At 35.3% G+C, this 14866-nt stretch overlaps 1 protein-coding gene across 1 annotated transcript in view; it reads right to left on the bottom strand.

The window, feature by feature from the left end:
- The window catches only part of LOC145681021 (spondin-1-like), a 121792-nt gene that overhangs the window by 8043 nt on the left and 98883 nt on the right, over positions 1–14866 (bottom strand). The window contains exons 10-13 of the mRNA XM_081752311.1: positions 14095–14287; positions 10505–10712; positions 5662–5924; positions 2364–2439 (exon numbers count right to left, since the gene is read on the bottom strand). Coding sequence (XP_081608437.1) covers positions 2364–2439; positions 5662–5924; positions 10505–10712; positions 14095–14287 — 740 coding nt within the window. The remainder of the gene's footprint in view (positions 1–2363; positions 2440–5661; positions 5925–10504; positions 10713–14094; positions 14288–14866) is intronic.

Genomic DNA, 14866 nt, shown 5'->3' with positions numbered 1-14866 from the left:
TACCATATTGAATTGCAGGGTCACGTTATTTTGTCTTTTCTATATCTGATGAAATATCTAGAGAAAGTATTTATGGTGTTCCTTTTTAGTGTTATATGAGGTTAAGTTTTACAGATTTCTGACAAGTATGATAAGTAATATACATAAGTTTAAAAACTATGTTTAATTAAACTATCTCAAGATCTCTATAGATTTGTGTCTATACTATTGAGAAGCAGGTCAAGACGTTGAAAATTGTCCACTAGATCGAAACCGCTGATTTTGAATCTGAAATATTCGTTTTACGATTGCTTGTTTCGTTCTGGATATAGAGTTGAAATCTCTCAAAATAGATTATTGGCGGCATCATGAAAAGCTAGATCATGACATGGAAACAGCTGACTATGAGTAAATCGAGAGAGAGCTAGTTATGAACTTGAAAACGATTTCCGATAACTTTTTTCGTTCTCGACATAAAGGAAATGACAGGTATCATGACGGACAGAAAAGATAATGTAAGAATGACTATCTGATTTCACTATCTAAAGATCATGATATGGAAAAAGCACCAAGTAAATTGGAAATGATGATTCCAGTAATCTGAAAACTGGTTATCAACAGCTCTTTTCGTCTTTGAGATTTAACCCTAATAGGATTCCAGGTTTATACCAGTCTTACTCAAGCCTGTAAATCTAAGGATGAGGGCTGTCACAAGCTAACATCACAAACCTTTAGACCTTACAAAAATTTTAACAGATTTACTAGCTCCTTAGCTCAACCTTGCTTTAGACGTGCCGTTAATATATAATATAAAGCTAATTTTCAAATTCCTTTAAATCGACTCAGCTGTCAAAATTTATTATTCAAGGTATCTAAGCATAGCTGTTATCACATATTTAACTTTAATATAGCTTCAACAACAAGAATAACAAACTATAAAATAAAACAAACATTTTTACAAATAAGAAAAATTAAAAAATAATTAAAAAAAAATGAAAGTAGTCAATAGGAGCACACGTGCAAATTATCTCCAACCTACGTCAATGTTGTCGAATGGATAAAAGAAGTGTATGCGAGTCTTGATTAGGAATGGAAGGCGCAGTACTACACGTGTACTTCTACGTATTACATTTGGTCTAACTACATAGGATTTTAAATTTAAGGTTGTTCGGTGTTACAGTATGACTTGCCACGTATACACAGAGATAATCTCTAAGTTTAAGTCTATAATGCAAAATTGAGGCAACTTTAAACTTATTATAGATGTCCCTACTTATTGGGAAGGCGTTGCAGCTCGATAATCAAGAGATAAAGAAACGTAACAACGTTTTCTTTCCTTTCTTTATGAAGCTACTAGAATCATGTTTCTTAAAGATGTTACACCAAAGTAACAGTAATGAAGTAATATAAAATCACGAATTACGTTAATTCAATAATCAAGTATGCTAAGAATAAATATGTAGACATGATTAAATGCAAATTAAAAGTCTATCAAGCTCGTTTAAAGTTACACCAGTAACATTGCCAGAAATGCTTTACTGGAGGAACTAATTATGATGTTGAAGCAGCGAACACATATACATACATACATAGGTTATCCTCCAAAGCCTGATTAATATCGTTAGACAGTCCTAAACGTTTTCTGGAATCTGAGTATTCCAGACATCCTACAACAAGTGCCGAGTTCTCAATAGGACGACATAATCTTTACAAAACGAATGACTAATGTCACGCATCAAATAGGAATGTATAAGGTCAGAAAGTCTAATACTTATTCATCTTCAACACGTACTCAAGGATCGCTTCATCTTGACGACTAGTACGCGATTACGTCTCAAAATCAGAAGTTCTCTTTTTGATAGATCTTTTTGTTCTTAAGTCACAAGACGTCACAGTCTCCATGACGGACATAAGAGCGAATGTAAACACGACTCTTTCCGTTTCCTGATGATGACTCCACTAAGAGACAGGTCATTATTTGAAAGCAGGTGCATAAATTAAGTATACTGGTTCTGAATATGAAGACCTTCTACTAAACGGATTTTGTTTTCGATATTGATAATGTTACAAGCATCATGTTGTAGGCGTGTTATAGACAAATCTGAAAACCATTGTGCTATCTACGCTTGTAGTGTGCTTGTTGTCCTGTGTATGAGGCCACTAAAAACTATTACCAAATGTCTTTTACTTGCCTCTAAAGAAAATAACAGATTTTATGTTCACCTTATCTGTCCATCACGGTGTCTGATCATAAAATCGGATTAATATTTATAGCTATAAGAACGATAAAAAAATTATTGCATTATAAATAAAAATTTATGACGTAGTGAAGTCTAGAACATTATCCTATTTTATAAAAAGCTAAAATTTGTAATCATACTCACCACAAGGTATAATTCTACAAGACTTTTTCTTCTCAAGTTTCTTGGGGCATTGTTTACCGCCGTTTCTAGGGGGTATCTACAAAAGTACATAAAAATGTTTTAATAAATTCTAAATCGTTTTGTAACATGTTCGTTAAATTTATGGAATACAAGTGAAAACAAAAATATCGTGATCATACACAAAGATGGCAATATGTTAATAAATATATTTCATAAATACAGTAGAACGTCGATAATCCGAACGTCAAAAATCCAAACGCGGTCCCTAGAAGCTTTTTACATTTTGTCTTAGCGCTAGCGATAAACAAACAATAGGGTTGTCCGTCGGCAGACCAAGGCAATGACCTGGGTGTGTCCTTCAGTCGGTCAGTGCCAGTGATCAAGGTTGAGTTGCGTTGCGGTGTCGTTTGTTCATTTATTGTTGCGTTAGTTGCTTCAGTACAGTACACTAATTAAATTTTCTTTGTATGAAGTCAGTGTTTTTACAAAAGCTCATTCATATGTAATTGTTTGTCATACATATTTTTATTTTCCCTTAAGAGTATACAAGTTAAGTTTTAAGTGTGAGTTACAAGAACAATGTAATTTAGCGTGCAAGCAGGTTCTTCAGAAATATTAAATGTAAGTAGCCTTACGTACCGTATTGTAATTACTGCATGTAATTTATAACCGCTGTATCGATAAAAGTGTATACCATACAGTATATTTAAGCCTAAATGGCATTTTCTTGGTCATTTTCGAAAATTCGAACTACCTGTGGTCCCAATTAGTTCGGGTTTTCGACTTCCTACTGTATTCAATCTAAATGTAATATAATAAGGAATAAATAGAGGGTGACCAAGTAATACCTGCAACATTTCAAAAGCTAACAAAACAAAAAAGTATTGCAGATAGAAAGTTGTTTATTGAACAGTATAAAGTGATATTGAAAACAGTTTGTAATTACTGCAGGTCTTTTAGTAAACTTTTCTTATACTCTCCCTAGGAAGTCCAATAGTTGCAGCATGCTTCCTTGCAAAACGTTATGGGGACTACACGCAAAAGCAATGAAAAACGTCTGGAAGCTTTCGAAATGTGGGTGTGGAGAAGAATGGAAAGAATTAGCTTGGTCGAGCGGAAAATGAATGAGAAGGTGTTAGAAATGGTATGGGAGAAAAGAACAATTTTAGATATTATTAAGAAGAGGAAGAGAAACTGGTTGGCACATTGGTTAAGAAGAAACTGTATAATGAGGGATGTGCTAGAGGGTATGGTGGCAGGAAAAAGAGGGAGGGGCGAAGGAGACTACGATTATTGGACGATATTAAAACAGAGAAATCGTACGTGAAGACGAAATGGTTAGCGGAAGACCTTGGAGCATGGAAGCATCTCATTGCAGCAAGTGGCCTTTCAATAATAACAGAATATCTATGTTGATGATGAAATCGGCAATAATGTATCACATAATATATTTTTTTCTGGATTTGCATTGTTTAAATTATTAGTAATAGTTTTAAATGAAATAATCTAATTTTAACATTATTAAAATTTATTTTCTTTTCTTTTATCCTTCAATTACCATTTAAAATAATCCTGATATATATAAGTGCTCATATTAAAATATTGACGAATATTTTATGGACTTACATCAATCAATCACTCTATACTTGTGAAAAATATGACCAGTTCTTTAAGTAAACAAGCAGATAAGTACTAACTTTTCTTGAGATAGCTAGTAATTAGTCATTAAGATTAGCAATAAAATAATCTTCCTCATTTTAAGTTGAATTTTCCTCTTTCGTTTCACTTTTCAAAGCAACATTTTATGATTATATGATTTTCCTTGAAGAATACACATAAATAACCTAAATAAAATTGATTCTAAGGAAATTTAACCAACTATAAACCTTGGTTTCATAGTATGTAAGAAAAGCTTGTTGTTGATTTATTAATTGATTGTTGCATATTTAATGGGAATATTAACAACGAGATTATTAACTTAGCCTTTCCAGCACATCTTTCCAAACTGAGGATTTAAAAAAGACTTAATCAACAAGTTAATAAAATAATACAATTAGTCTTTAAGGCCGCAAAATAACATTGAACTTAAAGTGAAAACTAAGATATTGATAGTATTAGTAGTTATGACATATTTCTTTGTGGTAGTAGAATGTTTATATATATATATATATATATATATATATATATATATAGGGTGATAGGGTGTTACAATATTTTGGAAACAGATTCCTCACATGAGAAAAAGAAAAAAAGTTCATATGGACCTGTGCTCAAAAGTGCATAGTTTCGGAGTTATAGAGAGCCGAAAACGTGAAACAAGTGAACTTTAAAAGTTCACAGCTCCACTAGTACGAGACCTATTGTAATCGGGTCAAGACATCACTGAACTGCTATGTGAACTGCCCAAATTTCCATGTTTAAGAATACTCCAGTACTTGCACACCAATTTTTTAGAGAGGTAGGTGGAGAGTGATCAAGTACTTACAAACAGCCTCTCTAAAAATGATTATGCAAATACCGGAGGTTCTGAAAGATGGATATTTGGATACTTCACATACTATTTCCTCAGTGATGTCTTGACCCGACCTGTCAGTGACTACGATCGGTCCTATAGTAGTGGAACTATGGATCTTTAAAGTTTCTTTTCACGTTTTCGGCACTCCATAACTACGAAACTACGCACTTCGAACCACAAGTGCATATAAACGTTTTTCTTACTTTGATGTGAGGAATCTAGTCCCAAAATATTGAGACAAATTTTTATAACACCCTGTATATATATCCTCTGAAGAACTGGTAATACGCATGGAATTAATCACCATAAAAATTATATAATTTGTGTAAAATTGACTTGTATTGTAAGGCTTGTATGGCTTGTATGGCTTGTATGGCTTGTATGGCTTGTATTAACATATATTACGATAAAATCTTATGGATGAGTTCAATTTTCAGTGTTGAATTTAGTTGACAATGAAGTGCTTTCTGGAATACTAGGAGGCTGTTTTCTCTTTACAGAACAATACATTGAGTGCAATTAAAGTGACAGTCTTAGCTCACATTGCACATACGTGGAATCATGACTGCCATACTTGCCTTTTTCACTTAATTTGGCTCCATGGAACTTCCATCTCTTACCAAAGTTAAATAATAATAATAATAATAATAATAATAATAATAATAATAATAATAATAATAATAATAATAATAATAATAATAATAATAATAATAATAATAATAATAATAATAATATACACTTATAAATAAGTTTTGTGAGCGTTAAGAAAATTAAAAATCTCACCAGTATTTTACGATATCTCATCGTATGGCCTCTACCACAAGTTGCGCTGCACTCAGACCATTCTGACCAATTAGATACTTTACAGTGCACGACTGCATTCGGATCTTTTGAATCCATGATCTTTAAAGTTGGAGGGAATGGATAAGGAAACGGATCTCCATTGTGAGTAGCCATGTGATCGGGGAGCTTGATATGAGGTGACAATATATTGTTTCCGTTTGATTCCAACATACTCATTATATCATAATCGTACATTCCTGTGTCTGAAACAAATCCAGAAAAAATAAATAAATAAATAAAACTCATAAGAAAGATTGCTATTACATGAATGTAAAATATTATTTAGAACATGTTAGACTTGTTAGGGTATCAGCGTCAGCAGCACATAAACTTTGGGCGGAAGGGGGGAAGACTAAAGAGGAGACTGGGAAGTGTGGAAGACTCTCCAGGAAAGGGGGGAGTATGGTGATCCTTTTTAAAAAGTCTTCGTACATTGCATTTTAAAATATTTTTGACTTAAAAAACAAACAAAAACTTAGAACTCTTTGTGATTTATTTTCACTTTTGAAAGTCGTTTTTTTTTTGAAAATGTGGTACTAAAAAACACTTTATAGTTTGTTTATTCAAACATTAAATTTCAACCTTGTTTTACAATTCTAGTTAAACTTAAATGATACCAAGTGTGTCAAATACAAAATAATGATAGAAGGTAGTGTGAAGTGAATACTCAGAAACAATAAAGTTTTGAAAACAGGTCTTAGGCCGCCCCTCAGAAGAGGAAACTTTCTTGTTTTATATATATAAATAAAACCCATCCAAGAGTTTGAAGCTCTTAAAAGTAGCTCTAGGTAAGCAGTATTACAACCCACCGCCCCCCAGAAGTCGGTCCTAGATCCGCCCCTGTTAGGCCTACAAGTCTACAACTGTAAATGACGCTGAACAATCCATAGTTAAAATATTAGTTGAAAATTGTCTTTTTAGCTAAACTAAACTCGTTTTGCTGCTCGCTATTTAAACAAAAACAGTTTGTAACTTTACAGTTTACTCCATTTCCACCTTCACATGGCCAAAAACTGACTGCCTTTTTTCACAATTGGTAACAAACTTTGGTGCTACTTTTTACATATCCACTTTGTAATATGTTTTGAAAATGAAATGAAATCTGTAAATTTTACGTCCCATGGTTGTGCCGGCTAGGCTAAAGGAGACAGTGATGAGGAGAAATAAAGGACATGGTGGAGTGAAGAAAGTGGAAGGAAACGGGAGAACCCCGGGAAAACCCACGCACACGATGTTTGCCCACCACAATAATATGTTTTGTGAACCCAGTAAACTGCTAAATGGTTGATTCTCTTTTGGGTCAAAGTTGACCTAAGATACTTGAAATATTGTGTGTGTGTGGGGGGGGGGGGACGAAAACTGTTTTATAAATTGCCCCCAGGAAACAGAAAGGTGCTAAGCGCCAAAATGCAAATTTCTCAGGATATGAATAAAAACGAATGAAACACTAATTAATTCCGATTCTTTCTTTCTTCTGGAATTCAGTTTTCCTTGTAGACTTTTCATATTGTCTTCTGCCACATATCTCCTTTCTGCACAACATTAAACATGAAATGGATAGTCAGGATATGCACTTAGTTGGAAATAAAGGAAAATGGCACTTAACACCTTTCTGCTTTCTGGGGGCGAAATATTGGAGGAGACACGTCCCTGGTGTGCCCGGTGGGATTGATGCCCGTGTGTTGGAGTATTCCGGGAGTCTCAGATGGAGTATTATTTTATCACACAAGTTTCAGAAATTTTATTACTTTTTCTTCTTTTCGCATGCGCGCTAACGTAAAAAAAAATTAATATTCGAAAACTTGAACTGAGTATGAGTAAATTTTAAGTTTTTCTTATTATTTATTTACTTTTGGTTAAAATTTTGTTGTGTAGAGCTTAGCTCACGAATCTCTGCCACAATTCTAATTCCTTTTTGCCGTCAACCGCAGCAGAGATTCGCGAGCTAAGCTATAACATACATATATAATTTAATATTACGGTCTCAGTTCGATTAAAATTACCTGAATAATCACGAAAACTTATCATGATAATTATTTCAATAAATTAAATTATTTTTGTTACTTTTAAACTTTGTATTTCCTTAATATTTATCATTCGTTTTTGTAGAAATTAAAAATACACTTCAATCACTTATGACTTCCTCACTTATTATATCTTTTAACTTAGGGACCACCTTAAGGGTCAACGCTACAGTTGAAAACTGGAGGTGGAAGCAGCAGTTGTTGTCGCCAGCAGCCACCACAATTCTTCGCCGACAGTATGAAAAAGCTTGTTTCGCGTTGACGCAAGTGTGTTGCCTGTAATGGGGACTATGTTGAAAAATAATGCCACCATTTGTATCTGACATTGCAAGCTTTCCATTGATACATGTATCTGTGGTATCTATCAAACACAAATAAAAGTATCACTTTGGAAGCATTACTTTCTGAATCACCCTCGTGTAATTTTAAGCTATATCACATAAACCATACTGTGTACTGTTATCTTGCTGGTATCGTAATGAAGATCTTAGTGAGGGTATATATCAGTATCGCCTTTACTGCAATAAGAGGCATTGTTCTCGTGAAGCATCGAGTTTCATGTTTACAAAAATTCGTTTTATTCCACTTTCTCAAAAACTACACGTGAGGTTTTACATTCACGCACACTATTTTGTTCAGTCTAAGAAGATCAGCCGGTTGGTATATGTCTTATCTCTCGACAATATTTTCCCCATTAAACGCTAATAATCTTGTAGAATATACGAGGATAAGTCAAAAATTATCCGCAATTTTAACATAACTCTTATCGATCTGTGTCCTCGTTTGTTTTATTGTTATTCTGTTACGATCATGCTATGAAAATGTGATCCTAATTCCTCCATTTGTCTTCCTTTTGTTGCAGATAGATCATGGTCGCTCTATTAGAAGTTTGTACCAAAGAGGAACAACGAACAGTGATCCGGTTTTTGTATTCGGAAAGTGTATCAGGAACCATGATCAATTTCCAGACGATGTGCCACTTCATCACTAGTTATTCGTCTGTCTAACAGAACCATGTCACGTGCAAATTCAATGTTGCCATTATTTGTGGCCGTAGATGGTCGTCTGGCTCCTTCCTCGTGCGTAACACTTGTGCGGCCATTTTTGAATTTTTCAATCCATTCGTAGACACTCTGTTGCGGCAAGATACTGTTCTCATACCGTGCCGGGAGTCTTTAATGGATTGCACTCACTGATCACTGCTCGTTGTTTCTCTTTGGTGCAAACTTCCAATGGGGCAGTCTTAATCTATCTGTAGCAAAACGAAGACAATGGAGGAATTAGAATCAAATTTGCATAGCATGACCATAACAGCGTAACAATAAAATAAACAAGGACAGAAGTCAATATGAATAATGTAATAAGAGTTATGTCAAAATTGTGGATAATTTTTTACTTATCTTCTTATTAATATTGGTAAACTTATTAACTAACTAACTAACTAACTCTATGGCCTATGGAACCCGGAGCTTCAATGCCGCGTTCACAAAACCTCTCTACTGACTTCTATCCTTAGGTAACTGAATCCAGTTCCTACTTTGTATTCCTATCTCTGCGAGATCCATCTTAATATTGTCCTCCCATCTGCGCCTAGGTCTTCCTAATGGTCGGTTTCCGATTGGTCTTCCGGTAAAGACTTTGAAAGCGTTTCTACTTTCTTCCATTCTAGCTGCATGACCTGCCCACCTAAGCCTCCTAGACTTGACGACCCTAACAATGTTGGGTAAACCGTATAAATTATGTAGTTCCTCGTTATGAAGTTTCTGCCATTCCCCATTCCCGTTCCTCTTGGGTCCGAATATTCGTCTCAGGATCTTGTTCTCAAATACTTTCAGTCTATATTCTATTGGTAAAGTTATTTCATTGGGTATTGTTTAGATTTAAGCATAAAATGATAAGCCTGAAATGCTAACCTAGTTACAGCTAGAAATGGATACTCAAAAACTAAATATGGAAGCATTATAATTAAACGAAGTCAGCTTTATAAGAATATGGGAAAACCCTTTAAATTAATAACAAAAGCAAACAGTATACATACACAATAGAAGCTGAATTCATGTCTTGTAATGGGAAAGAATATAACCTGATTTTTTTTAAACTTTTCGAATTTTAAAAAGTTTTTAATGTATTTTATGTTTTTGTACAATATTAGCCTAAATGATACATCGGATTTCAAAACACCGATCCACCAATCAAAGCACCGAGCCATGCGATTTCTTCCTATGTATCTTTTCATGTATAACCCGTCTTTGTAGGTCGTATACTTGTAAATTAACAGTGCTTTGAAACCCGATGAATCATTTAGACTAACTCTGTGAGGTTATGTCAAGGACAAAGTTTATGTATCCCATATGCCAACAACGCTACAAGAATTGTAGGAATGCATCACTGCTGCTGTGACAGACATTGACGGAAACATGCTAGTGAACGTATGGACGGAATTGGATTACCGTCTGGATGTGTGTCGGCTGACCAAGAGCGCACACATGGAACATTTGTAAAATGTAACAGAAACTTGGCGAGTGTATGTATCGTTTTATGTATAACCGTCCTTGTAAGTCGTATATTTGTAAATAAACAGTGTTTTGAAACCCGATGAATCATTTAGGCTAACCCTGTATATAACTGACTTCTTTTACTCTTGAAAAGTATTGTTTATGTGTGAAAATTTGCAACTTATTATTAACTTCCGTGTAAAACTTCGCAAACATGTTATAAAGCTATTTATAAAGTAAAAACAAAAAAGTTACAAATTTTACCTGGTAGTCCTTCTCCCGGTACAGCCTTATTCTCAGTATCTTCGCTTATATTTTCATTGGCTATGCAACCCATTTGTTGCGTAAGGTCTACATGACAAACTCCATGTGTATAATGTGGCAACTGTTCCCTATGGCGAAAACGAACACCATATTTCAGATCACATGGAGTCCAATCACTCCACTCCGTTACCGCACACAGTGGGACTGTCTGCAACAATAAAAATAACAATTATTGTTATTTGTTTAAATTGTTATATTGTTTGTCGTATTAGTAAATTATACGAGGGGGTATCGTAAGGTTTTAATTATCACCAGGAAGTTACTAAGATATGAAGATGAAATTTTGTCAGTCCCTATGTTTGGTTCTTATGTGCATGATGTTAAGGAAATTAGCTCCTAATGATTATCGTTTTCTACGGGGTGTGCCAAAAGTGACCGAAGTGCAAAATGGATAAGATTGGGGCCCCAGTGCGAAGAAGTTCCTGCATTTGAAGAGTAATAATGCCAGACAAATTTATTACGAGATGAAGGCCGTGTATGGCAATGATTGTCCATCTTATGACACCATTGTAAAGTGGAAAAGGAAATTCCGAACTGGTGTCCCTCACAGACGACCCAAGATCTGGAAGACTGTCCCTGACCGACGAGCTGCTACTGTGAAGAAAGTGGAGTGTCTAATCCTCGAAGACAGACGTGTAACCATCCAAACGATTATGAATGAAACTGGTCTCAATTATGGTAGTGTGTGGAAAATTATCCGTGACGAACTTCACATGTCTAAGATATCTGCGCACTAGGTTCCTCGTGTGCTGACACCTTTTCAGAAATACCAGCTCATTCATCTCAAGTTGCTGTCGACAAAGCAAGGGCGTGTGGCTTCCAGGTATTGCAGCGTCCGCCTTATTCTCTCGACCTTGTACCCAATAACTTTTTCTTGTTTTTCCAAATGAAGATCCGCTGCGTGGTCGTCATTTGAACAACAGAGATGATGTCATTCATGAGGTGGAAGAGTGGCTTCTTCAATCTTATCCATCTTGCACTTTGATCACTTTTGACACACCGTGTAAACAATAAGAATCATGGGGAACTAATTTCCTTAACATCATGCACATAAGAACACTGCCAAAATTTCATCATAACTTAATAACTTCCTTCTGATAATTAAAACTTTACTATACGCCCTCGTACCTTTCAGTACTATTTCGCGTTTCCGTAAATTTTAAATTAATTCCTTGATTCTTGAAAATTTCTTGTACTTTGAAGCTTTCGGCTTTCGCCTGGAGCCTTGTTCACAGACAAGAAAAGAATGGAAGAAATAGAAGCACCAAGAAAACATAAAAGAACGGATTCATGCACACATCTTTGAAAGCTTAGAAATACAAAGAATTTTCAGGAATCACAATTGAAAATAAGTGAAGCGATTGTTAAAATTCTTAAGCATATTAGCATATTATCTGATAATTAATTTATATGAAAAACAATATATTAAGAATCGATGAATCAAACCTCAGCTAGAAATAAATCTTTAGAAAATTTGACACTGAAAAGAAGGAAATCTTACTTAAACTTTATTACACTGCAATTGACACTACTTGCCCTTTCTGACAGCTTGCTGCGCTCACGTGGTGCTTAATGCTATGTTGCAAGCTTTTTCGTCGGGTATTGAAACACGAAATTATATTCGCTGCAAGTAAATCTCAGTTTTATAAAATTAAATGACACAAAAGAGAACTAGAAAGAATCCTCCAATAACCAGCAGGTCCACTACTCAAGTTAACATACGACTAAAACAATGACGATTTGTTTGTATTCAAATTGGCAACGTGCGGAAAGGGTGGAATGTTTAACATTGTAGAGCGAAAGAAATAAGCCATTATAATTGGCTGAACGTGCTGTTGTCATAGAAACTGTTTTTCTTGCCCTATTGTTATGATCACGTGTAGGAAGGAAAAAACAGAGGAAAGCAACTGTCAGAAAGGACGAGTTGTATCAAATAAAGTGCAGCATATTCACATTTTTTAAAAATCTTTTTGGGTTGTTGGATTTGGCTTCAGCGTGCCTTTGAGCACGAGGCTATTTGAGACTCAGATCTACAACTTCACGTGGAATTCAAACCACACGAGTTCCAATCGGGAATCAAACCCGGATCTCCTACATCGAATGCGCGTACGCTACCCATCGAGGCACGACCGTGCTCTTTTATATTTTAATCAAGGAAATAATTAATAAGGCGAAAGAAACAACACAGTATTGAACAGATCATGAATATAGAATATAATGTGAACGATAAACAAATTGATGTCCCCAGTAATATAAACAACTATATTGCTAATTATTAAAGATTATTTTAGTAAACATAGTTGAAATCGTGCTAAACTAATCAACATATAGTATGAGGCAAAACAAGCAGTACTGAAATCATATCGTTGACATTTATTTATTTAGTTGTTGTACAACATAATGAAACATAAGAAATGTTGTCAAATGGATGTCAACTAAATGATACTCATATTGTAAATTTAAGAGAAATCGCACCTGTACATCTTGTGTTCAAAATGTTGATAATTACGTCGCACACATTCTCCATAGCAGTCCTGTAGATCGATGAACGTGTTAGTGAACACGGGTTGCTGGACCGACACAACAAATGACCGAATCTTTTCTTTTAACTCCGGTATAGAGATAGAGCTTATCTGTTCGGAAAATTGTTTCCTTCAGCACACCCCATATGTGAAGTCAGAGGAGTGGGAAGGATATGGGAAATCAAGCGATGTCCAAACTCTTGTGGACAGAAGGGCAAAAGACTCACTCGCAGTGTGAGCAGTAGCTTCGTCTTGCTGCATTCATTGCTGTTGTGATGACAGATTTTTAGTACAGTAAAATCCACGCACATTATGCAAGAATAGGTCAATAATCAACTGTCGATTGATATAGCTATCAAGCTACACATGGCTTTCATTACTGAGCCATATGTTGCTGATGAAACTTTCATCTTCATATGTTATAATTACACTCCAGAGCAATACAGTAGATATGCGTGCTCACGCTGCCCCACACCGTATGAGCCGAAATAGTGCTCGACAATAAACACCTCTGTTGTAAGTAACATTATCTTCATGACAACTGCACATTATGCTAGTCCACACACAACTAAGCACACAGCTCATATCACAATTGCACATTCGCGCCTTCCTACCAAATTTCAGTACTATATGTTTTGCCGCATACTCTATTTATACTGTTTTTATTTATTTTTTAAACAATAAATATGATTGTGCTCTGAAATTTTTCTATCTATATTTCTTTACAGACATGCGCAGTGAGTTAGATCTTGAAATATACATTACCCTATAAATCTTATTAAACAGCACCAAGATTAAATACATTCTATTTTCTTCCTTTTCGTTATGATACCTGAATTCCATAGGTGTGCATTATCATTTCTAATGTTTTGGCCTTTCCTATGAAAGTTCTTACTCCATTTTTATTTTTGTGCAATGTAATAACTATAAGAAATTTGCTCTCCATTAATCTGGAGCTCTGTGCGTTATACGCATGTCAACACCTTTAAATATAGAACGTTATCATACCTCCTCACAGTCCCGTCGGCTAGCGAAGCAAGCAGATTCTTCTTTCAAAGTGGCATTGCACTTAGAGTGATCACCACGTCTCGCATAGGAACGAGTACGAAATCGGATCCCTTTGCCACAATTTGTTGAGCAATCTGACCACTCACCCCACTCGGTTACTGCACAACCAGGTTCTTCATTGAATTGCATCGTACTGTAAAGTGGTAAGAAGAATTATGAAAATAAATAAAAATAAGATAAACAAATTATTAGTAAAAATTAATCAAAAAGCATATAAAGGTCTTAAAATGAGAGACTAAAGATAATGTCATTTGACAATAAGTTTGGTAATATACGAGGGCTCTGCAGAAAGTACCAGACTTTTGGCCTATCGCCGCAATGGGCGGAGCTAGAGTCATCATCTTGGTGTCACGTTGCCACACTTAGTACGCATGCAGCTGTGATACGTGAGGACTGTGACGCTCTTACTGTGCAACGCTCAATAGAAAATCCCGCCTCTTGTGAGGTGCGTTCTGTGATTAGGTTTTTGTTGGCAAAAAAAAAAAAAAAAAAAAAAAAAAACAAGCCAATTGAAATCAATCGGCTTGTGTTGGCCGAAGAAAGTATATTGTTCGGCCGAAGCAAGTATGTTTTACACGGCAAAGCGTACTCGAGAACTCTTAGATGGTTTTGGATGGGAGGTGATCGATCAGACACCATACAGCCTGGATTTGGCGCCCTACGACTACGTCTTTTCCCACCGATGAAGATGTGGCTCACTACACAAAGCTTT

This window comes from Thermobia domestica, chromosome 3 (assembly GCF_964235325.1).
Source record: "Thermobia domestica chromosome 3, izTheDome1.hap1.1, whole genome shotgun sequence".
Classification (NCBI taxonomy): domain Eukaryota; kingdom Metazoa; phylum Arthropoda; class Insecta; order Zygentoma; family Lepismatidae; genus Thermobia; species Thermobia domestica.
This window is presented reverse-complemented; position numbering and strand designations above follow the sequence as displayed.